General features: G+C 38.0%; 1 protein-coding gene across 1 annotated transcript in view; it reads right to left on the bottom strand.

The window, feature by feature from the left end:
* Positions 1 to 9,593: 9,593 nt before the first annotated feature.
* The window catches only part of gtf2b (general transcription factor IIB), a 35,115-nt gene continuing 17,975 nt past the window's right edge, over positions 9,594 to 26,733 (bottom strand). The window contains exons 2-7 of the mRNA XM_039734794.1: positions 25,741 to 25,847; positions 20,470 to 20,603; positions 18,266 to 18,412; positions 18,026 to 18,155; positions 10,178 to 10,459; positions 9,594 to 10,039 (exon numbers count right to left, since the gene is read on the bottom strand). Of these exons, the coding sequence (XP_039590728.1) occupies positions 9,906 to 10,039; positions 10,178 to 10,459; positions 18,026 to 18,155; positions 18,266 to 18,412; positions 20,470 to 20,603; positions 25,741 to 25,847 (934 nt within the window). The 3' untranslated portion in view covers positions 9,594 to 9,905. The remainder of the gene's footprint in view (positions 10,040 to 10,177; positions 10,460 to 18,025; positions 18,156 to 18,265; positions 18,413 to 20,469; positions 20,604 to 25,740; positions 25,848 to 26,733) is intronic.

Genomic DNA, 26,733 nt, shown 5'->3' with positions numbered 1-26,733 from the left:
GTCTGACACTAACCCACATTGGATAGATCCCTCCAAGACTGTTGGAACAAAAAATTGATGGTATGGTGTGGTATATGGGGTACAAAGATAGTGGGGCCATTCTTCATCAATGGAAACCTCAAGGCCACTGGATATGCGAAATTGCTACATGATGATGTGTTTCCCTCTTTATGCACTGAAGCTGGCACGTTCCCTGAGTTTTTCCAGCAAGATGGTGCACCACCACATTATGGGTGTCAGGTCCGAGCATTCCTAGATGAACAGTTTCCTGGAAAGTGGATTGGTATCGTGGGCCAGTTGAATGGCCCCAAGGTCTCCGATCTGACCCCTTAGACTTTTATCTTTGGGGTCATCTGAAGGCAATTGTCTATGCTGTGAAGATACGAGATTTGCAGCACCTGAAACTACGGATACTGGAAGCCTGTGCTAGCATTTCTCCTGCGGTGTTGCTATCAGTGTGTGAAGAGTGGGAGAAGAGGGTTACATTGACAATCCAACACAATGGGCAACACATTGAACACATTTTATAAGTGGTCAGAAACTTGTAAATAACTCATGAAAGAATAAAGTTACGTTAAAACCAAGCACACCATTGTTTTTCTTGTGAAATTCCCAATAAGTTTGATGTGTCACATGACCCTCTTCCTATGGAAAAAACAAAAGTTGGATCCAAAATGGCCAACTTCAAAATGGCCACCATGGTCACCACCCATCTTGAAAAGTTTTCCCCCTTACATATACTAATGTGCCACAAACAGGAAGTGAATATCACCAACCATTCCCATTTTATTAAGGTGTATCCATATAAATGGCCCACCCTGTACTATGAATATTAGTTAAAACCCTAACCTTCAGGAAAAGACTATAAAGAATGTAAGAACTTGGAGAGGAGTTGATTTAGCAGAGCTGACGTTGATCTGAAAGATTGTAATTGCAGTCTGAAGATGCACAGAAGCAAAATGGCTCTTCAGCGCTGGCTGATCTGTAAGGCCCAGGTGGTTTGTAGTGCGTCCTACCGCTATGCGAGTCTGGCAGTGTGTGGAAACTAGTCTGGCTTTGGCTGCCACAGGGTGGTCCTGGTTGCTTGTCTAGTGCGTGTGATTTAAGAGAAAGACACACACAGATGGGACGACATCTCTGCATAACTTCAAGTGGTGCTACAACAGGGAAAATCAATACTGAACGCATCAACGTTTTTCTCAGTAAGTAGATTTCTGATGGGGCTATTGACATGAAATTTTCACCACATGGCTGTAGCAACCCAAGTATTCCACACATACAAAGAAATCAAAACAATTCATGGACTTAATTGTTATGTGTAATAAAGTAGAATGACACACAGAATAAGTAATTTACTGAAATGTATTTTAATATTTATTAGTAATGACAGCTTCAAGCCACCTCCCGCACGGATAAGCGAGTCACATGCATTGCCCAGGTGGGATTTTCTTTCACACAAACTGTCTTCAAATCTTGAAGGGTCCGGGGGGCTCATCTCTGAACTCTGATCTTCAGTTCTTTTCACAGATTTTCAATTGGATTCAAGTCAGGTGACTGACTGAGCCATTCTAGTAGCTTTATTTTCTTTCTCTGAAACCAATTGAGGGTTTCCTTGGCTGTGTGTTTAGGATCATTGTCTTCATCTTCAGCATCCTGGTAGACAACAGCAGATTCTTATCACGAATGTCCCGGTACATTTTTCCCATTCATCCTTCCTTCAATTACTCTCTGTAACATGTATTGTGTTTTTGGATGTCATTGTGCACATCACCCCAAAGAGTTCAGTTTTGGTCTCATCTGAACAGACTAAATAATATTCTCCAAGTATTTCATTGGCTTTTCCAAATGTCATGCAGCAAACTTTAAACGAGCTTGCGTGGTGAGCACACTTAAGAGGCCATGGAGATTGAGTGCATTACTTCTCGTTTTCTTTAAAACTGCTGTACCTGCTAATTCCAGGTCTTTCTAAAGCTCTCTGCGAGTGGTCCTTGGCACTTCTGGTTCTTCTTTTGACTCCTCTGTCAGAAATCTTGCGAGGAGCACCTGGTCGTGGCTGGTTTATGGTGAAATGATGTTCTTTCCACTTCTGGATTATGGCCCCAACAGTGCTCACTGGGACAATTCAGAAGTTTAGAAAATACACAAGTCACCAATACCATCAGTATGTTTTGCAACAATACGGCTGTGAAGGTCTTGTGAGCGCTCTTTGCTTACCCATCATGCAGTGTGTCACCTTGGTAATTAGAAACCTTTTTTATAGGCCAGCTGATATTCATTTGCAGTGATGGGGCTCCCACGATTGCTTTCAGCCGTTTCATGGCTTTCCATGCTTTTTTGCATCTCCTTTTCTTTGTGTTCAATGCTTAGTCCTCGTGTCATTCCACTTTTATTACACCGCTCAATTTATGGACTTGTTTTGATTTCTTTGTACGTGTGGATTACTTGGGTTGTTACCAACATCTGGTGAAAATCTCATATGTCAATTTAGAAATACTGAGAAAACACTGACCCGTTCAATACTCATTGGCCCCGCTGTATGTCTTCCTTGTACAGCAGTGACCAGAACGGAGTGTTACTCGTGCATTATATAGTTTGAGCATAATGGCCCTCAATGTTTTTTTTGTGTGTTAACCTAACATTTTGGCTATTTTTTGACTTGCTAAGTTGATAAAAATGCTGTGTCAACATAAATCCCTAAATCCTTTTCAGTGGTTGCTCCCATCTTATTTTTATAATTGATGTTCCTTTTTATCCACATCTAGGATGTTGAAAAATTTAATATGAAAAACAAATTCAAGCTGAAGGTTTTCCAGGTTTTTTTGAATGGTTGTCACTGCCTCCTCAGTTTCTGCTATCCATACAATTTTAGGATCATTGCCAGTTTGACAAGTTTACTAGAATTATCATTAATAGTAGTAATGGCTCAAGGACAGCCCGCCGAGGGACTCCACTGATGACATCACTCCATGGGGCCTGTTCGCCTCTTATCTGTAGCACTTGGTTGTACCCACACTGGCAATTCATTCCATACCCGAGCATGTTTGTCTGCATGTAACCCCAGAAAGTCAACTGTACCGTGTCCTAATCCGCTTGGAAGCACGGCTTCAGTAGCATTCAGGAACAGCGTGATCGATAAACACGCCGAACACAGACATGACGTCAATGATGCGGCAAGTCAAGTATGGAATCAAATGAGAAATGCACTTGAGTTAAAAGCAGGTTTGAATGTGACTTGCAGTAGCCAAGAAAAGCTGCAAATTCCTCCCTTAACATCATCTGTCACCATAAACATGACAGCAAAACGCTGCACTGCACACTCAAACCTGGACAAGGGTAGAGCATTATTTTATCCTGTACTACACAACTCCAAAACAAACACACAATAAATACAATTATCTTGCCATGCATGTTGTCACACTGTGTTCAGATCTTATTTTGGCTTTACACGAAGTCACATGGTCATGACGAAAACATGACCATTAACAACAGGGTGAGTGCAGGCCAGCGAGGGAGACAATCGCACTTGGGCACAGTACAGAACAAGCAGGCCTAGTGCGAGTACTCCCTGTGTCTCCCCCCAGTTAAACAATTAGAGATCGAGTCTTATAAGATACCTCTGACGCTCACAGCTCAATTTATCTTTGGGTGTCGGACGACCGAATCAAAGACTTTCTGAAAGTAAATTACGCTTTATAATTTGTTTTGTCAACTATTCCAGTTGCTTCTACAAACAAATCGAAAAGCTTGGTTTGGCAGGACCTTCTTCTCACAATCCCATGCTGGCTGCTATTTAGTACATTTCATTTAGGTAATTTTCTAATGTATTTCTTATTATACTTTCATGATTTTGCAAGGCCCAGAAGTAAAAACTACTGGTCTGTAATTACTAGCGTCCATTTTATCTCCCTTCTTGAAGGCTGGAGTCACATTTGCAGCTTTCCAGCCCTCAGGTATTTCTCCTTTCTGCAGTGATTGCTGAAATACTGTACTGTACTGTATGCCCAATTAGGTTGTTTTTCATTTCTTTCAATTCAAAAGGTCCAGGAGTTTTATTAATCTTCAGAGTACTGAGGGTTTGAAGCACATCAGACTCTTCTCTTTTAAAATCTATGAACTCGGGTTTGCTTCTGTTTGAAGCATTCCACTTGTTTTTTCTTTTATAAATAGTTAAATGAAATATCTGTTCAGTTCTCGTTATATTTCCTTCTCATTTTCAATGTTTTCTCCATTCATGTCTCTAAGGTTTCTTAAAATCTCTATTATAATCCACCAAGTCCAACTTTGCTTAAATAATTCAAGTTGCACAAGCAAGAGACATTTTCTGTGAAAGGAACAGTCTTGTCCTGCTGACTAGAGGTAACAGCAGATGTACTTTGTTACTTTTTGATGTTGCACATGAAGATCCACTAATGCTACCACAAAGTGCAATTAAACCAGGAGATCCAAAGGAACAAAACACCACCGTCCACATGTACTGTACCAGTAAAGTCTAGCAAACTGCCTTGAATGAAGAAGCATCTTGTATGGCTACTAAAACACAAAGCACCTCTGCTAGTAACCTCATAGCCACTGAAGGCACTTCACGTTAACGGTCGTCATGTGGACAGAGTACTGTGGAATTCTTGCTTTCCCATGCAAAATACTGCCGCTCAGGCACTGTGATTAGTAACACCTTCATTAGTGCATTTTTTGTGCTAAATGAAATGTAAGTAGACCTTACAGTTAACATTTACAGTGCACCATTTGTGGGAATGTTTGTTATGCATGTACTAATAAAATGCATTGCATTTGTCATTCAAACAGATGGCGCCTCCCAACCCTTTGTAGTAATAAAATGCATTACACTACAAAAGGTTTGTGAGGGGCCTACTGCTGGAATAAGACACACCGATACTTTTCTTTTATTAAGGTAGATAGATTTCTGGTTGTATGCATTACTGTACATACATTGAAAGTAATGACATTTATTGGACACTCCTATTAAGTATCATAATAGTTTCCCCTCCAAATTTAACATACTAAACTCATGAGAGCATCAACTCCTTGTAGATGATCACACACACAGATACGGAGAATTATCAGCTTCTATACATCCATGTTTTCAAGAATAGCCAACTAATGTTCATCTTTTTAACTGACATGATCCTGCAAAAGTAATAAAATACAGTGGAACCTCAGTTTACGAGAGTTTTGCAAGACGAGCAAAAATTTTTAATAAATTTTGACTTGATAAACGAGCAGTATGGATACACTTTGTCTGCTAAGCGTCATGTGATCACAACTGAGCTGATGGTGGTTCTCTTTCTCCCCTTATCTCGCTCGCCTCGCCCAGCGCATCTCTCTCTCTCTCTCTCCTTATCTCGCTCGCCCAGCGCATCTCTCTCTCTCTCTCTCTCTCTCCTTATCTCGCTCGCCCAGCACATCTCTCTCTCTCTCTCTCCTTATCTCACTCGTCCAGCGCGTGTCTCTCTCTCTCTGGCAATCGTCTATTCTCTGTCTGAGTGCCTCACTCATATAGTCAACATCCGTACGAGCGTACACTGTTTACTACAGCATTGTGTATGGAGGAATATTTCGGACAAAATGAAATAAATAAATGCGTAAATAAATAAAAGTACTGCGAAATGTGAGCATAAATAAATAAGTCATTAAATGAGAGCCTTAATAAATAAATATGTCATGAAATGAGCATAAATAAATGTGTAAAACTGTATCAACTTCGTCAAAGTTGAGAGGGTGGGCTCTAACACGCCCTCTAGTTACTGATTGGTGAATCGATAGCACAAGAATTAGAAAAATGCTTACTACTGCCGATGAAATGGATTCTGCCGAAGATACTACGTATTTCAGAGAGAATTGAAGATTTATTGGAAGAAATTACAATGTTGGCGGCCCTTTTAGAACTGAGTATTTGACCCTTGTTTTACGAGTATAAAGTCAGTTGCATAATCGCAGCTACTTTTTCAAACAACTGTACAGCTCTGATCAGTGGTAAAGTTGTTCAGTTCAAAATATTAGGTGGAGCTGCTTTGGGCATTCCATGTCAAAGTACCTAAACTAATACAGCCGTTGCAGCTTACCGTATATCAAACTGGCTCATTCGTCTTGTGATCGTCTTCTCCGATACATCATATAGATCTGTAATCTGTCGTACTTTTAAACTGCATAACAGAAGGTGTTCTATTGACTCAGCTGGAATGTCAAAGGATGGACGTCCAGAGCAGGGAACTGCATCACCTGAACTGCAGTGTAGTAGAGTCCGTTCCACCTGTTCTTCGATAATTTCAAAAACAATTTAATCTACATCGGAGTCTAAAAGGGCCGCCAACATTGTAATTTCTTCTGATAAATCTTCAATTCTCTCTCTGAAATACGTAATATCTTCGGCAGAATCCATTTCGTCGGCAGTAGTAAGCATTTTTCTAATTCTTGTGCTATCGATTCACCAATCAGTAACTAGAGGGCGTGTTAGAGCCCACCCTCTCAACTTTGACGAGTGAAAGTGACAGTTTTATTTCAAGCCGTATTTCATGACGGTTTGCAGGAATGTTCCGGACAAAATGAAATAAATAAAGCAACGAAAAACATATTTCGTGACACGTATTTATTTATGCTCTCATTTCATGAAATATTTATTTATTAAGGCTCTCATTTCATGACACTTATGTTCACATTTCACAGTACTTTTATTTATTTACGCATTTATTTCATTTTGTCCGAAATATTCCTCCATAATTGTGACTGTGTGTGTGTGTGTGCTGTGAAGTGCGAGTCCTCATCTTGCTCCCCAAAACACGAAGCTGAGTCTCAGTACTTTAACACCAGCTTTATTCAGCTTGAAACAGTAACATCGCTGTTATTTATTGTAGCGGGATCTTTATAATGTTCCTTGTATGACCCATTGACGACAGGCACTTATAGCATGTCTGCGATCTTTTTGGATGCGCTTATACGGCGAACTGCTACAGCACTGCGATTGCTTTGAGACGCTCTTCCGCATGTCGTCCCGTTGGGTGGAATCCCACGAGTTTAGAAACTCACACCAGCCATGATTCTTTTTAAAGGTAAAGTCCAGGTTAATTTGTATTATGTATTTTTACTTTATATTTTTGTATTAATCATTTTTATATGAATAGTTTTGGGTTGTGGAACGAATCATCTGAGTTTCCATTATTTCTTATGGGGAAATTCGCTTTGATATACGAGTGCTTTGGATTGCGAGCACATTACCGGAACGAATTATGCTCACAAACCGAGGTTCCACTGTATATATTTATTTTTGGAAAATTAAAAAGGAAAACCAAATACTTACCTTTTCAACACATCACAGGTGAATGAGAGAAAGTAGCCAGCTGAGGCCCACCCAGTGCCTCTATTCCAATGAATACATTCTGAGGTTTTGTTTAGTAGTGCTAGTTGGTGTGCTGCAGTTATTTCTTAAGCAGCAAGTCTACACCTGCCCCATCCACAAGACAGAGTTTCATATGGTCACCCAGATGTACTTCTGAACTTTGTTCTTATATTGAAATTCATCTCCTTCCCAGAAGCCACATCTCTGTACTTTGATAAAATCACTTTCTCTAAAATGACACTTACATGGTCTTCATATTAGTCACAAATTGCAGTCGCTACTCCACTGCAGGCCTTGAAGATTACAGATACATCCTGACCTACCTAAATCACTTGTTGCTTTATCACTCTTTCCATTCTGCTCCACTGTCTCTTGGGCTTGCAATGCTATGTAAATACGGTAAAGCCAGAGTAGCTCTCTGTTAAGCAGTTATGATATAATGTATGCTACCGGTCAAAATGTTCTGAACACCTCAGTTTTTCTTCAAATTTAATCAGCTGAAATGCAATGAATGACCTAAAATGGTGAAAAGTAGTAAACTGCCAAAGGTTTAATTTTAAAGTTTAGATTAGCAAAAGTTGGGGAAAAAAAGGAAATGTCAGATCATCATAAATGGGCTTACAAATGTTCTACAGCAATTAAAATAAATTAAGCCTTGTAAGTTAAAGTAAACATCTTCAAACTGATTAATTAAAAACCCTGTCTGTCTGCCTTAAAGCAAAGTCGGAAGAGACGCTTGCTGCATCCTCCAAAGTACTACTTGGACAAAGTAACATTGTAGAAAGCTGTAAATTACTGTGATAAAAATGGTAATTAATTTTAATGAGAACAGAGCAATTCCACCCCTTTGAAGTGCAGGCCTTTCATTTACAGATAGAGATCTTTCTTTCTAGAGTTATAGATAAATCTCAAAATGTCAGTGAGTATGCTGTACAACACAATCCAAAGACAATTAGAAACTGGAAGAAACTGACAAGACGACATATGGCAGACCCAACAACCCAATCAGAAGACAAGTTTCTGAAGGTCACCTGTTTACATCACCTCACATCACACCACCTTCAATCACAGCTTTCCACTGTGAAGGGGAAATTTTGTGCTGCAGGTTTGCAAGGCAAGTGGCAGTAAGAAACCTATTCCTTAAAGGACAAAATAGGGCCTTGAAATACGGCTATGGACTACTGCAGACTAACAAAGTCTTTTTGATTGATGAATCAAAAACTGAAATCTTTAGTTCATCAAACAAGGTGTTTCTACACTGTAGAGTTGGTGAAAGGATGGTTCCTCAGTGTGTGATACCAACTACCAAACATGAAGGAGGAACTGTGATGGTCTGGGGTTCTTTTGCTAGAGGCTAAGTTGTTGACCTGCACAGAGTGACTGACATTCTGAATCAAAAGCGTTACCACAGTTTGGTTATACGAGCAAAAGGTGGCTACTTTGAATCAACAACCTGAATAAAACTTTGTACGCTTTGTTTCCTTGACTTATTTTATTTGACATTTGTTCTATGCCTTGATTTCATGAAGGATTAAGACATTAAACTATGTGCATTTCCATAAAAACTAAAAAAACCTGAGGTGTTCTAAAACTCACCAGCCATACCTTTTCATTTGTTTAGCAAGTGAATTGAGCTTCCTAATTACAATAATGCATATTCTACGATTAGCACATTCATTATGCATTGACATTTACTAAAACATTCCTCTGAATCTGAATCTGTTAAGATTGGAAGTCAAATACACAAGATTACTTTGTAAGATTAAGCTAGTAATAACTAAATAAAATTCAAATTAAATCTGTCTGATTTTATAATTCCAGACTATATAATAGGGAGATGTTACTGAACTGTTCATTCAGATATAAACTTAATAAGGCTTCATTAGGTAGCAGAAATGGCTTTAAGTCCACAGAAATATCACCACCCCTTACAGATTCTTATCCAACGCTGGTTGTGTAAAGTACCTAACTTAACCATTACTTGACTCCTTTCTATATGGTATAAGAACACTGAATGCAAACTATGAGCTGCCTGGTCATAAACCAGTACTTATGCTGGTGAATTTTGTCACATGCATACCCCTTCAAATGCAGGGAGGAAACCACTCAGTTTTTTGGAGATATTGTGGCATGGTGGGGAAAAATCAGACCATACACAGAAAATGGTACAATTAACCCATTGTGCTAGAGCCACGAGGGAACAGCACTACTGTGCTGACCCTGAATAAAAGGTGAAATTGGCTAACAGCTTTAGAAAGATTTTTATTTAATTTACTGCATACATCTGACAAAATAGACCTTGCTTATTTCCTACAAAAGGTGGAAATACAGTATGAAATCAATTTTTGCAACAAGATCCATAATTTTGTCCCCTTGCACCACCTATATACAGTATATATATATATATATATATACACACAAATAAGAAGCAAGTACAAATTGTCCTTAATCACCTTTGGAATGTCCTGTAATTTTTCCAATTTCTCTAAATGTTCACATCATTATCCAAAAATGCTGAAAGTGTATCAAAGCTGAACTCATGGACGCACTACATTTACAGCTGGGGTAGTTTGTCAACAGGCGTGTCAAATTTGAAATCGGGTGGAAAGAGATCTGCAGCACGAGGATAGATGAGCCTGTAGGACTGCCTGATGGTCACGTCCGCTACTCCTGCAATATCACCGATTTCTGGAAAAACCAAAAAAAGCATTAAATCAGCTGCAGGGACTTGTTTTCCCAATACACAAATGGGACACTAAATCCTAAATTAGTTTTACTGTTTTTCAGTTTGTTGTTTTTTTGATGATGTTATGCAGATACACTTGCCTTTCTGTGTCTTCTTCTCTGAAGAAGCTTGTGATGCCATGTAAATAGCAGCGGCTGCCACTGAAATAGGACTCCTTCCAGGGACAAGGTCCAACTCCACAGCTTTTCTTGCAATGAACGTAGCAGCCATTTGAACCTGTTTGGGCAACCCCAGGTTTGAGCAGAATCGAGACATGAAGTCACCAGTTGTAATTAAATCTACACTGGTCTCCAAGGCCTTCAGGATCAACTTGAAACATCTGCCGATTTCTTTTTTTGAAATTCTGGAAACTGCACAAATTTCTAAGGAGAAGATAAAATAAACTTGCAGTGAGAAATCAAACTTTAAGTAGTAATGCACAAACCAAAACAAAATAAAACTAGCACACTTATCACTAATACTGCAGAAATTAAGAAGTCTGTTCATGATGAAACCGAGTATACTACAGTAAATACTTCCAGAAACTCAACCCAGCCACCTTAAAAATTGGGAGTAAATGGGGGGTACAAAGGATCCTGAACATACCACAATAATGTAGAAAAATACAGATCTTCCACTATTTTTAATCTATGAATGATTATTAATAACTTAAGTGGTTCTTTTATACAGCAAGACATATTTCAAAATTTAACCTGTTTATATATAGAGGGTTATACAGTGGATGAAAATATGAATTATTTTCTGTAATACAATTAAGATACCCACACATTCCAAGTGCTGTAGTAAGACCTGCTACCACTAATGGATATTATGCACCCTCACTCTGACTAATTTGGATGGACTGTCTCAGTACTGTACACATCTCGTACTCTTGTTGCACACCGTTGTTCATCGTCATGAAAGCATCAATGCAACAAAACAGCCAGGACTATTCAGCTAGGGACAGTGCAGTCAATGGCTACATCATAGATGCTACAAAGTGTGTATTCGAGACTTTACTTTGGTTCATCCAAATTGAAAAGAATGTTTTAACTTAATTAACATAACCTATAAGAAGTTAAAATTAATTTAACTGTCATTACTCTGGCTGTGAACCACTATACCTGCAACTGAACATTTTAAATATTAACTCCTCTAAACCAGCCACCGGGCCAAGTTACAACTTATTCATTTCCACTTTAGGATCCATACACAGGTAAATTACCAGAGATTTACTACATTATGAGATTTTACATTGTTGTAACTGAATACAGCAATAGAAATAAGCGCTATACTGCATTTGGTAAACCAAAGAACCACTGCATGAATGACTGAGATAGATATATAAGAGTTGTAGCAAGTTCCTCTAATTCTTATCCAAGGTCCACAACACAAACTTCTTACCCTTGGTAAGAGTTTGCTTCCAATAGCCCCTAATTTAATCCTCTTTTTAATGGTGTCCCTTATAAATAGATAAAAAAAATAAAATACCCAGAACAATTCATTCCATTAAACAAATAGTGTATATATGAAATAAATCCAAACTATTTTGTACATATTCCCCCTAAAACATCCCACGAAAAACCCTGAATAAACAAAAAATAATTTAAAAGGGACTATAACAGAACAACCTCCACTGTAATGAAAATATGCTTATGCAGAAAAAAAAAAAAGAAAAAAACACACCCCTACTTACAGACAGAATAAGAACATAATCAAGACATACATATACTGTATACACATTATAAACAAACTCTTCTTTAACAAGCAATATGCATCATCTACAATAATATCTTAATTGTTTTAACGATGTGAGAGCTGAAATCATCAAGTCCACGCATTCACGATCTCATGTAACCTAACAGGACAGACTACTACACGTGCGCAAAACGAGCACATAAGCAAGCAGCACCAGAGTATAAAACAGCCTTGCAATCTATGCAGTTAGATTTTATTGCAAGACGTGGATCATCCACACTCATGTGGAGGCGATTTGGCTTTTAAAAGAGTGATGTTGATCAAAACATGGCAATCTAGAAACTATGTTGGAAATTGATTGCCATTTAAGACAGCTCAACAACTAACTTCTTTCACCATCTGTGAACTAACCACTGCAATAGAATATGAAAAGCTTCAGGAGTCAGCTGTCCACAACAGATCTAAACTGCCCAAGGTGAAAGCACAAAAAAAAAAAACTTGCCAAATGTTAGCTAAATCATTCTACAAAAGTGCTGTAGGACAAGAAAAGCAACACATGGCATGACAAACACGGTCACCAATTACAGCACGAAAGAGATGGTACCAATTCAAGTGGTTGACAGGAATGGTTTCAAACAACTTAATACTTCAGACCCAAGATTCACACATCCAGCCCAAAATTATTTTAGTCAAACAGCTCTGCCTAAATTGTATGATTCATGTTGCCAAACCCTGACCCATAAACTGCAAATGGTTTCAAATTTTGCCACGACAGATTCATGGTCAAACCAAACATCTAAACCATATCTCTCAACAGTACATTTCATTGACGAAACCTGGCAACTGCAAACAACCTACTTCCCAGAAGACCACACAGATGGACAACACTGCACAAGGTCTGAAAGAAGCGCTGGCATCATGGCTGCTGGGAGAAGACCAAACTGGTTTGCAGGACAACAGACAGCAGGGATAACATTGTCACTGCACTACAGATTCACAAGTGGGAGCTTTCTTGTTTTGGACATGGGCTTTATATTGCCCATTGGTGAGTAACCTGGGTTCCTCTATAAAATGCAATTTAAGTGAAACTGATCTAGTGCAGAGCCCCGTAAAAGTCAGGCAAAAAAAAAAAAAAAAAAATTTATTTGCTCGGACAAATTATTAATCCGTTTGAATGGATTATTTTCATTTCCGCAAGCACAACATACCTATTTGAGTGCATCTTTTTTCGCAAGCCATCTTGGTTGTGAGTTCATGATTCCAAAGCTTGATATTTTCTGGGACTTTGTTAACAGTAATTATGATATTTTGCATCCTTTAAAAACTTGTTTGTAAAAATCTTACCATAATGCCACCACACACCCTGCACAGGTTGCAAATGACTTGCAAAAGTGTGGATTTAAAGAGATGCAAAATGCACTGTACATTGGATCATTTGACTACCACCTGTTTTCCAATCGGAATGGCTTCATGGATGGGAACACGCTACAGTATATGCAATATAAGCATGTCAAGCCAACAATAGGAGTGGCTGCACAAGCAAGAAAATGTATCATAAGCAGCACAGAGATGCTTTTTGTATGTTAAAACAAGTGGATCAATGTTTACGTTAAGCTGAAAATTACAAAAAAGCAGAAAAAAAAGAAACTATAGGCCTGCTTTAACTGTGTAAAATGAGACATGCTTGGAGACTACTCATCAGATCCGGAGGAGTATGAAAACATCTTAACAGGATTAATTAAAAAAAAATGTGTGGTTGACTAGGTGCTTAGTATAAGAAACTGTGGATAACCTTGACATCAGAAATTTACTGAATGCATACAGCAATGCATTTTAAACTGTGATTTGGAAACATATATGAAATGCAGATACTGTATTAACCCAGAAAAGCAATTAAAGTGGCTTAATATCCATAAGGCATCTAGTCTCGATTTCCAGGTAAATTTTAAAAACCTGTAGCAAGCAATTACATGATGCCTAGGAGTTACATTTTTAGCATTTTCCTGAGAGAATCTGTGGTGGTCCCTGCCACACTTTCCTTAAAAAGACAACAAATTATCCCTGTGCCTAAAAAAAGTAAACTGCCTTAATGACTATAGACTGGTACCTCTCATTCCAAATTTGAGAAATTGCTTTGAGGGACTTGCACTGAGACACCAAAAGAACCTTTCATATGGAGAGGTCCAGCTGCACACATATTTGAACAGAGTAAATTTACTAAAACACGTTTTAGTGATAACACTGTTGGTGATCAGTGATATAAAATTGGCTTATTAAAAATTTCATGACCTAGTAAATTCATTAAAGAAGAAATCATCTTCTTCTTTCGACTGCTCCTGTTAGGGGTCGCCACAGCAGATGATCATCTTCCATATCTTTGTCCTCTGCATTTTGTTCTGTTACTCTCTCACCATATCCATAAACCTTCACTTAGGCCTTGCTCTTTTCCTCTTCCCTGGCAGCTCTATCCTTAGGATCCTTCTCCTAATATACCCAGCATCTCTCCTCTCTGACTTTGTCTCCCAACCGTCCAACTTGAGCTGACCCTCTAATGTACTCATTTCTAATCCTGCTCATCCTCGTCATCCTCTGTTCTCATCCTCTTAGATCTGAGTGCTGCATTTGACACCATTGATCATAATATTCTTAGAAATCGCCATAGTCAATGGTTGGGCCTCTCGGGCAGTGTCTTAAATTGGTTTGAATCCTACCTGACTGGGAGAAAATTCTTTGTTGTGGCAATTACAACTCAAAGTCACATGATATCCAATATGGTGTTCCACAAGGCTCTATCCTGGGTCCGCTGCTCTTCTCAATCTATAGGCTTCTGTTAGGTCAGATTATCTCAGGGCACAACATGAGCTACCACAGCTATCTGATGACACACAGTTGTACTTATCAATAGCACCTGATGACCCCGATTCTCTTGATTCACTAACACAATGTCTGACTTGTATCTCAGAATGGATGAATAGTAACTTTCTCAAGTTAAATAAAGAGAAAACTGAAATCTTAGTTATTGGCAACAATGGATACAATGATGCTATTAGAAATAAACTGGATACATTAGGATTAAAAGTCAAGACGGAGGTAAAAAGCTTAGGGGTAATTGTTGACTGTAATCTGAATTTTAAATCGCATATTAATCAGATCACTAGGACAGCATTTTTTCACCTAAGAAACATAGCAAAAGTTAGACCTCTTACGAGTATATCACTGAAAGATGCTGAGAAATTAGTTCACGCGTTTTGTTTTCAGTAGACTAGATTACTGTAACGCACTCCTCTCAGGACTACCCAAAAAAGACAAATCGTTTGCAACTAGTGCAGAATGCAGCTGCTAGAATCCTAACTAGGAAAAGAAAATCCGAACACATTTCTCCAGTTTTGATGTCACTACACTGGTTACCTGTGTCATTCATAATTGATTTTAAAATTCTGCTTATGGTTTATAAAGCCTTAAATAATCTCGCTCCATCTTATATATCGGAATGTCGGACACCTTATCTTCCAAATCGTAACCTTAGATTCTCAAATGAGTGTCTCCTTAGAATTCCAAGAGCAAAGCTTAAAAGAAGTGGTGAGGCGGCCTTCTGCTGCTATGCACCCAATATCTGGAATAGCCTGCCAATAGGAATTCGCTAGGCTGATACAGTAGAGCACTTTAAAACACTGCTGAACACATATTACTTTAACATGGCCTTTTTATAACTTCAATTTAACTTAATCCTGATACTCTGTATGTTCAATTTATCATAATAATTATTCATGGTGGCTCTAAAATCCGTACTGACCCCTACTCTCTCTTCTGTTTCTTTTTCCGGTTTCTTTGTGGTGGTGGCCTGCGCCACCTCCACCTACTCAAAGCATCATGATGCTCCAACAATGATGGATGGATTAAAAGGCAGTAGTCTACATGACCATCATTTTCAAGTCCTTCCATGAGAACCCTAAATCCAAAGAGGACTGTTTCATTTATGTTAGGTAGAATGCCCAGAGGGGACTGGGCGGTCTCATGGTCTGGAATCCCAACTGATTTTACTTTTTTCTCCAGCCGTCTGGAGTTTTTTTTTTTTTGTTTTTTCTGTCCACCCTGGCCATTGGACCTTACTCTTATTCTATGTTAATTAATGTTGACTTATTTTATTTTCTTATTGTGTCTTTTATTTTTACTTTGAGCTACTGTTTGTATGAAAATGTGCTATATAAATAAATGTTGTTGTTGTTGTCACACCCAATGCAAATCTCAGCATCTTTAACTCTGCCACCTCCAGCTCTGTCTCCTGCTTTCTGGTCCAACCCATATAACATAGCTGGTCTCACTACTGTCCTGCAGACCTTCCTTTTCACTCTTGCTGATACGCGTCTGTCAGAAATTACTCCCGACACTCTTCTCCACCCATTCCACCCTGCCTTACGTACTTCTCTGCCACGCCCAACTTCCTCATACAATACCACAGCTCCTCTCAAGGCACCTGTCATATGCTTTCTCCAGGTCCACAAAGACACAATGCAACTTCTTCTGGCCTTCTCTAAACTTCAACAACATCCTTAGAGTAAACATTGCATCTGTGGTGCTCTTTCTTGGCATGAAACCATACTACTGCTCACTAATCACCTCCTCACTTCTTAACCTAGCTTCCACTACTCTTTCCCATAACTTCATGCTGTGGCTCATCAATTTCATTCCCCCGTAGTTACTGCAGTCCTGCACATCCCCCTTATTCTTAAATATCAGGACCAGTACACTTCTCCACTCCTTAGGCATCCTCTCACTTTCCAAGATTCCATTAAACAATCTGGTTAAAAAACGCCACTGCCATCTCTCCTAGACACCTCTATACTTCCACAGGTATGTCATCTGGACCAACGCCCTTTCCATTTGTCATCCTCTTCAAAGATGTCCTTACTTCCTCCTTGCTAATCTGTTGTACTTCCTGATTCACTATCTCCACATCATCCAACCCCTCTCTCGTTCTCTTCATTCATAAGCCTTTCAAAGTACTCTTTCCATCTGCTCAACACACTCTCCTCGCTTGTGAGTACGTTTCCATCTTTATCCTTTATCACCCTAACCTGCTGCACATCTTTCCCAGCTCGGTCCCTCTGTCTAGTTAATTGGTACAGGTCCTTTTCTCCCTCCTTAGTGTCCAACCTCTCAACACTCATCATACGCCTTTTCCTTAGCCTTCGCTACCTCTCTCTTCACCTTGCGCCTTATCTCCTTGTACTCTTGTCTACTTTCTGCATATCTCCAAATATCCCACTTTGCCATCCTCTTCATCTGTATACTCTCCTGTATACACAAAAATTATTATCTTTAAAACAAAAATAAAATGTTCTTTTTGAACTATTTAACCATTCATATCTATTTTAAAAATGAGAATTATAAGCTCCACCTGAACATACAATAAACCATCAACCGATTTTTACACTCAGTTCAGTTTTAGTGTCCAGGAGGATCCAAAACAGAAAGCCAAATATTGTAACAGTGTGCTCTCTTCATGACACAAAAGAACTGTCCCCCATTCTTTCAAAAAACATTTTTGTGGGTTTTTCTTCCAAGTATTTCTTTTCACCACTCTACCCTAAGGCCATGACCACTGAAGCACCTGAGCAACTGTCAGAGGACTAGCAGATTATCTTGGTTGTGACAAAATACAAATTCTATGCCTGGCCATGCCTGGACTCTTGACTGCTTCTCTGACAATTTCCCTCTTACTTAGCTACCAATTTGAGGACAGCCTTTTCAGTAAAGTTTCTGGGTAATTTTATGTGTTGTACTAATTGGACTAAACAGTACTTCTTGGGATTTTCAGCGCTTTTGAGCATTTTTTCACATTACTCATTTCACTTACGTCTATCTGCAGCTCAGTTCTTCTGATCTTAGGGTGGCTCATATTACTTTATAAGCAATGACCAACAGGCTGGTCTCACAGAAACTAGTATGTTTAACCTTACAAAAGGCAGATGAATTCAATATAAATGGAAAAGTGCACACAAGGAGGTCCATCAATATACTATTCAAATTCTAATGGCAATAGAAGAATGCTGTGCTTTTTAAAAGGGTGCCATTAAAAGATGTTTTTTTCTTTTACAAATGTAATCATGAAAAAAAATGAAGCCTCTGCTACATCAACTATTTAATCAAAGGAAACAGTGATTAAAAAGCTGTAACAAAAGCAAACTGTAAAGTGAACACAGAAAAGGAAAAATAGAAACACTTTAAAATGTAATATAATTTGTTTATACCTTTAAACGTTCGAGGAACACCTTCTTGTCTACAAGCAATATAAAGACAAGCAGAAGCAATGGCATCATTACTTCTTCCCTTTAGACTCTTCTGTTCGTACACTTGCTTAAACAAGTTATTTGTACGATCCTGGCAAGATAAACAGCAACACTTAAGAAAATTTCTCATTATATTAAAAACTAATTAAAGCATGGATAAAAAAAAATCTATAAAAACTATCAAACGTTAATTATACTTACTATGATATTTCTGGGAAGGTTTATTCTGTCTGCCATGGTTGTTATTTCTTTAAATGCATTCAGCATTGCTCTGTCTGAACTGCTCATCGTTCTTCGGTTTTGATACTTTGAATTGCCAAACTCATCAAAACTTGCTGCACCGGTTCCCTTAAAAGGAGATAAGGCAAACAAATGATTTAAAGTAATTTTTAATATTGTAATTCCAAGTTTCATTATCAGTAATTAAAGGAATCTTTCTCAGATCTTTCAGTAATTAAAGTATAAAGCTACTTTAATTGTTATTCTGTGAACTCTCAGCAGGGGTGACCCAAATTACAATTACCCAAATAACCAATTCCTTGGAATTCGACAAATCTGTAAAAATGTTTTCATGAATAATACAATATTGAACAGCTCTGAAAGCAGTGTTGAAATATAACTCTAGAAATCAGGCTGGAGGTTGTCTTTCAAAAGATTTCATATAAATATAATCATAAATATCATAATGTTTTAATACCAGTTGCTCAATTAAACACATGCATATCTACTTATTCACAAGTCAGCACCTACAGTGTTGCTAATGTGCAGTCCCTGTTATGGCACATGCTGTATTTCCAAGCACATAGCTGTATATGGCCGAGCCAGTTTAGAGAATACCAGTTGGATTCTAGATTGCAACACCAAGGAAATTAGTTGCACTTCTAGCTTAACAGCGAATATATAAAAAAATCATAACAGAATAAAACTGAAATCTACATCTCTCTCTCTCTATCTCTATCTATATCTATCTGGAATTAGCTTCAAAGCAATTTCTAAGGTTTTGGGATTCTGTCGGCCATCGCAAAACACCAGCAATAGGAGTAAAAACTGAAAGGAGCGGTCAGCCGGCCTGCCACAATTACTACAAAGTGACAGTGTAAAAATGAACCAGAGAGCCACAAAGGATCATAAAAAAATATATACAAAAAACAGCAGGCTCTACTGCACAAAGGTCTGTGTTAAGAAAGAAAATCACAAGAGGAAATCATGAAAAGGGTGAACACTTATACACAGCCACAATTCTTACTTAAAATTGTTTCACTAATACAGTGCACGAGTATCTCTTCTTAGTTTGTAATTCATGTATTCTTCTTATTGATGCTATTAGCCAAGAATGCATTAAAATTCTGAGATCACAAACCATGGTTTTGTTTTTGGCGTTAAGGTTTATAGTTTCGGAAACAGTGACCACCGAGGAATAATTCTCCAGAATGGAGGCAGATAATGAATCCAGCCTTCTATACATAATTCAATGTATACCAAATTCACCCCATTTACAAAAGCCGCTTTTGCAGAACAGTGGATTATAACAGATGATACTACAATAGGGTCATACATCAAACAGGCAAAATCAAATTAACAGGTGTTGCCAACTGGTGATGTCATGATACACATCAACTTTAGATTTACTTTTCATTTTATGTCAGAGAATCAGCAAATAGAAAATTTTCCAGAATCAGGGAGGACATGTAGGATTTTAACACTGAATCCCAATGTTAAGATTTGTGATCATTCCAGTAATGTTGGCCTTTTTTTTGGGAACAGGCAGCAGTTGGACATAAATCAATAAAAAAAAAGGTTTCAAGTTACATATATTAAAAAAAAAGTCATCATCCAACTAAAACACTTAAAATAGTACAAATTCTACTAAAGCAAGCAAAAAAATAAATAAAAAAAATACAAGACATGTAAACTGCACCTGTCTTACAACTGCTTCACTACACAAAGTTAGAATACAGTGTTCAATGTCTGTGGCCAAGTTTTGAAGATGACACTACCTCACACAGTGTACAAGAAAATCCTCATCATTCAGTGTCATTCACACACAAGATAGATTTAGGTGAGTAAAAATCTAGGAGGATGAAGCCTTCATTTCAACACAGATATCCAATTTCAACTATGCATGTTGCAGCATACTGTACAAAAACTCTCCCCATTGTTTGTTATTTTGATGTACAACTTATTTCTTAAAAGACTATCCCTGCAATGAGGCGAATGATGCATAGTGAGGGAAGTAGCCTTGGCTCCCCCTACCGCCTCACCCCTAAACTTTTCTTATTTAACATGAAGGCTTCCACTCAAAACAAGACCCAGACAAGGATTAAAAGGAAAAACCTGAAACAAGTCATTTCACAAAGGTTACATGTACAATGACGGTTACTAGTCGTCATTCAAAATAATATTACCTTACTAATCATAGTCGTCAAATCACCACCATTTAAGAGGGGATTCTGGGCATCACCAACACGTGATGGGTCTTTTGTTGCTTTGTCATTGCTGAATGTTCTCCACTCTGATCCAACATCAATTACTCGGTCACCTGAATGTCAAACAAATCATAAAGACTACAATACACATAGTGGTTCAGATAAATAAATCACGAGGAGTAATACACAATAACGGATTCAATATTTACACACAATTGGAAACTCAGCAGGAAATTTTATACTAGCTTACAGCTATCATATGATTATCACCATGTATGTGACTTAACAGCTTGTTTTTTCTGGTAGACAAACTTCTACTGTATTATGAGATGAAAGAAAAAAGTTATGCGGCTCTAAGTGGAAGAGTTCAGAAGTGGCCAGAATTGACTAACCCCAGCTAGGCTTTTGTGTTGGGAGATCAAGACCTGCTGGTGCTGAAGGCACGGTTGTGTGTGTGTGCAGTGTCTTATGCAACTCTATTCACCCTATAAGTTTTTGGACACATCCCTGTTTACTGCCCAACTCCCACTGTGCTTAAAAAAAAACTCATTGGCACAGTACCTTTACTACTGTGATTGACAGCTATTACACCAATGCAGCCATGGAATGCTGCCAATTTTGTAGTAGTACCTGCAGTGACTTCCCACTTTTTGGAATTCTTTCTAAATTCTCTAAAGCCACAGATCTCTGTCCTGCATATTTCTCTTAAGCTACACTTAGTTTATATCCACACATTCTGAGAAGTAACCGGGAGTAACTTGGGGAATATAAAATACCTTGACTGCAATATTTTATATATGGTGCAACTTCTTTTGTGTAATTTACAGGCAATTTTCCCTTATGTGAAAACCATGTGGCATTTTATAAACCATGTCATGATTGACTGAGCCAGCACACTTCATTGCTTGATAATCTCACAGCTCCTCTATGGTGTCTCAATCTAATGAGCTCCTTTTCCCTTGTCTTTTGCTGGAGCTGTCATGATAAGCAAAACTCACAACCTGATTTACAGAATTATATAACTGATGAGAAGTACAATGGTAAACAAATGCATGAATTTTACCATTTTAAACAATGTAGAGTTTAATGGTACTGGAAGGTGCCTTTAAAAATAAGGTAGCTACTACAAATTGAAGGAAAATGCCCACTGCTAATATGATGCCAGCACAATTAATCCAAATCCTTAAAAATACCTTTATAAAAAGAAATCTACTGAAACAGTAGCTTATTACTTTAAATTCTGTGGAAAAGGATATATTATGAATGGATGATGTGGCTTTATTTTAATCACAGCATGCACTTAACACAAAAGAGTATTCTTTCAAGATGATGTGTTTAGTGGATATACAATAGGAAGGGTTCAGTTTCCCTATAATCATTTTCATAGCAAAGTAGGAGCAGCACTCTGACTAGTCAACCTGAGAGTTTCAGATCTATCACCCATATGGTTGTTTCTAAAACTGCCAGTATATACCATGCCCATATCAATGACAAGACAGACAATAATAGGATACACACACTGCTGGTCTTACGGCTAGGCAATCTGTCAGGGGCTTACTACCAACATCTCCTACATGATCAAGCCCTATAAGTAGGACAATGCCAGGCCACACACCATTAATATGGTCACAAATATCCGGTGGAATGAATTCTGGTGCGGAGGTGCCACTTTGGCCTGCCTTATCTCCGGACCTTAAACTTACATGGCACTTTGGGATGTCCTGGATCACCATATTTGGAAACAAAAGCCTCCAATAAACATCAGGCACTTTGCAGAAATGGGATAACATATCACAATTACAGATTCAAAAACTCTTAGTATATGGAAGAATGTCAAGCAATAGGATCTGCAAGAGGCAATCACACAAGATGCTAGAGGTCTGCAAAATGACAGTAGCTAAAGTTCAGTTATTCTTCTATTTTTGTTGCACCGTCTACTTATTCGCATTTAAAATACTCGAAAAAGTAGTCGCCAATCAGCTTCAGTCGCACATTACGCATAATTTGAGAAATTCCAGTCTGGTTTCCGAACTGGTCATAGTACAGAAACAGCACTAACTCGGGTTGTAAATGACATTCTGATATCCACTGATGAAGGAAACTTAACCGTAAGTATGGTTGTTAGACTTAAGTGCAGCATTTGTCACCATTGACCATTTTACTGCACCGGCTAGAAAACGATGTTGGGCTTACAGGCACTGTGATCGCTTGGTTTAGTTCAAATTTATCAAATCGATTCTGATCAAATCCTGATACTCCATGTTCAACTCATCACAATAACTATTCATGGTGGCTCTAAAATCCGTACTGACCCCTACTCTCTCTTCTGTTTCTTTTTCTGGTTTCTTTGTGGTGGTGGCCTGCGCCATCTCCACCTTCTCAAAGCATCATGATGCTCCAACAATGATGGATGGATTAAAAGGCAGAAGTCTACGTGACCATCATTTTCAAGTCCTTCCGTGAGAACCCTAAATCCAAAGAGGACTGCTTCATTTATGTTAGGTAGAATGCCCAGAGGGGACTGGGCGGTCTCATGGTCTGGAATCCCTACAGATTTTTAATTTTTTTTCTCCAGCCGTCGGAAGTTTTTTTTTTCTTCTGTCCACCCTGGCCATTGGACCTTACTCTTATTCTATGTTAATGTTGACTTATTTTCTTATTGTGTCTTTTATTTTTCTATTCTTTATTATGTAAAGCACTTTGAGCTACTGTTTGTATGAAAATATGCTATATAAAGAAATGTTGTTGTTGTTGATTCCAATATGTACAGAAATGCACTGAGAGTACTCCATCATTACACACAGAAGTGAGATATGGTGTCCCGCTGGGCTCAGTACTGGGCCCTTTACTATTTTCACTTTACATACTTCCACTGGGATCTATGATTAGGAAAGAATGTTAATTTTCACTCGTATGCAGACACCCAGCTATACCTTTCATTTAGATCAAATGAAGTTTCTCTGATGTTGTCTTTAATTAGATGTGTTAGTGAATTAAAGGAGTGGATGGTTGAGAACTGCTCGTATTTAAACACAGATAAAACAGATAATTGAAGGGAATGAAGCTGATCACAACAATATTTTGTCATCAAAACAATATTTTGTCATCATCAACTCAGTTGGAATCACCATTAATTTTACTGAATCAGCCCGCAATCTAGGAGTTTTCTTTGACTCTAGCATGTCATTTAAAAAGCATATTACAAATATATCCAAATCATGTTTCTTCCATCTTAAAAATGTTGGGAAATTAAGGTGCTTTCTAAATAAGCAGGATTCTGAGAAATTAATTCCTGCATTTATTTCTAGTAGGATTGACTACTGCAATGTGGTGTTCACTGGATGTTCAAACTGTTCTTTATACAGCCTCCAGTTAATCCAAAATGCTGCTGCAAGAATTACTACAAGAAAGCATGAACACATAACTACAGTTCTTAAATCCTTACACTGGCTTCCAGTTAAGTTTAGGGCAGATTTCAAAATCCTCCTGTTAAAATATCAAGCATTAAATGACCAAGGCCCTGCTTACTTGTCTAAACTTATCATGACTTACAAACCAGAGCGAACATTAAGATCAAGATGCTGGTCTGCTTATGATTCCAAGGATTAATAAAATAAAAGTGGGAAGTCGAGCTTTTAGTTACAGGGCCCCTAAACTGTGGAATGGTCTGCTTGCTACTATAAGAGATGCCCCTTCGATCTCAGTTTTTAAATCCCAGCAGAAGACTCACTACGTCAGTTTAGCATATCCTGACTAGAGCTGCTGATTAACTGTACAGACTGCATCTCTGTTGTTAGCTATTAGCACTAAAACATAAGTAACATAATAGTTATAATTTGATACTAACCCTCACCTATTCTGTTTCTCTTCTCTGTACTCAAATGTGGCACTTGGTGCCACGGCCCACCTGCCAAGTTGTTCTGGCCTGCCTAAGGTAAAGTCATCCCTGATGGAGGATCGCAGGAATCATGGGGTAGAGGGGTCCTTTCATTGGACTGGCTGGCCAAGCAATGTTTCAGCTGTGGAATGGCCAAATGGGGGACGACTGAGGTCTCCAGGACTCTAAACAAATCCAAATCATATTATGTGATATCATCTACTGTTAAATTCTGGTCAGTACTTGTAAAATTTTTATTTTTATAATGTATTGAGGATTTGTTCTAGTCTGTGTATTGTATTGTCCCCCTTCTTTTTGACACCCACTGCACGCCCAACCTACCTGTAAAGGGGTCTCTTTTTGAACTGCCTTTCCCAAGGTTTTTTCCATTTTTTTCCTACAAGGGTTTTTATGGGAGTTTTTCCTTGTCTTCTTAGAGAGTCAAGGAACAGGGGCTGTCAAGAGACAGGGCCTGTTAAAGCCCCTTGAGGCACTTCTTGTGTGATTTTGGGCTATACAAAAATAAATTGTATTGTATTTGGTATTTTGGCAATGAACACTAAATGTTCAGTCCAACAAAGAGTATTGTGATTTTTCCTTTATGATATACACACAGTATCAGTGTTGTCCCAGAAAATAAAACTAGAAATTTATATAGTACACTTTTTTTTTGCTTGAACTGAATGCTTTAATAGTTTGCTGTTGATGGTTACGATTTGTCATAGTTATAATCAGATTATCTTGCTGTTAGATTTTTGGACAGAAAAACTATTCCTGGTCTGGTCCTTCATTCTAGGATAAAACTGGAGGGTTAAGTCTCCAAACTATTGTATTATTCAACTATTTTTTTCTCTTTTTTCAATAGAATGCAAACTCTAGAATATATGGACTAACACGTTACAAAATTTTCTTCCAACCAAAGACTGACTTTTCCTAACACTACGGATGATTCTCTTGTGAGACAGGGTCTGCTAATTTAACCTGCAAATTTTGCAAGAACAACAACTTTACATTATTACAAATTACTAAGTGGTGTAGAGTGTCCAGTTACAGTATTTATTTTAGAACAGGCAGACAGCTGAGAAATGTGTAGGATTGAATTTTAGGGACAACAAATCAACCTGGATAAATCCATTTAAGATGGCAAGACGATTTACTGTAACACATTAAATATTTTGAACACACTTTCAATTTGCAGCATGCAAGTACAAAATTATAACACTATTATAGTAAACCAACAAGCAAAAATACAACACTATTCTTTACAAATCAATGGGTGCCAAAAACATTTTTAAGTACAAACAGTGAATGAGAGATAATATTTTAGTAAATAAGCAGTAATAAAATTTAAAAAAAAAAAAAAAAAAATGTACCAACTACCAGTCCACAATCGGGACAAATCATGTCACCGGCTCTATAATCTTCCACCAAAATAGCCTCTGGATGATTTGGACATTGCACCTTTGGAAGTGAATCGCCACTGTTAAAAAACAAGGAAAAAAGTTATCACAAACTATAGTTTTGATTAAGTCCATATGTTGATAAACTGCTAAAACTACTACTAAAGTTAATATACAGTAAAATACAGTTTGCTAAGATTCTTTTCACAAAAAGAATACATGTCTAAAACACATTCAATGACAATCTTAACACAGAGCCAAATGTGACTCTGCATTAAGGTCAAATGGTCTCACAACTTTCTATAATGTTGACAAGTGTAAGGTGTACAAACCTCTAGGCTATACAATCATGGCCAAAACTACTGGCACCCCTGGAATTTTCCCAGAAAATTGTTGCAATTACAAATGCTTTGGTATACACATGTATTTCCTTTATGTGCATTGGAACACCACAAAAAAAACAGAAAAAAGCCAAATCTGACACCATGTCACACAGAACTCCAAAACTGGGCCGGACAAATTTATTGGCACGTTTTCAAAATTGTGGGTAAATCGTTTTATTTCAAGCATATGATACTCGTTTGAACTCACCTGTGGCAAGAAACAGGTGCTGGCAATATAGCAATCACACCTGAAGCCAGTTAAAATAGAGAAAAGTTGACTCAACCTTTCTGTTGTGTGTCTGAGTGTGCCACACTAAGCATGGAGAACAGAAAGAAGAGAATTGTCCGAGGACTTCAGAATAAAAATTGTGGAAAATAAATCTCAAGGCTACAAGTCCATCTCCAGAGATCTTCATGTTCCTATGTCCACTGTGCACAACATAATCAAGAAGTTCAAAACACATGGCACTGTAGCTAATCTCCCTTGACGTGGGCGGAAGAGAAAAATTGATAAAAGACTGCAACAAAGATAGTCTGAATGGTGGATAAACCGCGCCAATCAACTTCAAAACATATTCAAGCT

The sequence above is a fragment of the Polypterus senegalus genome, chromosome 14, assembly GCF_016835505.1.
Source record: "Polypterus senegalus isolate Bchr_013 chromosome 14, ASM1683550v1, whole genome shotgun sequence".
In the NCBI taxonomy this organism is placed as follows: domain Eukaryota; kingdom Metazoa; phylum Chordata; class Cladistia; order Polypteriformes; family Polypteridae; genus Polypterus; species Polypterus senegalus.
This window is presented reverse-complemented; position numbering and strand designations above follow the sequence as displayed.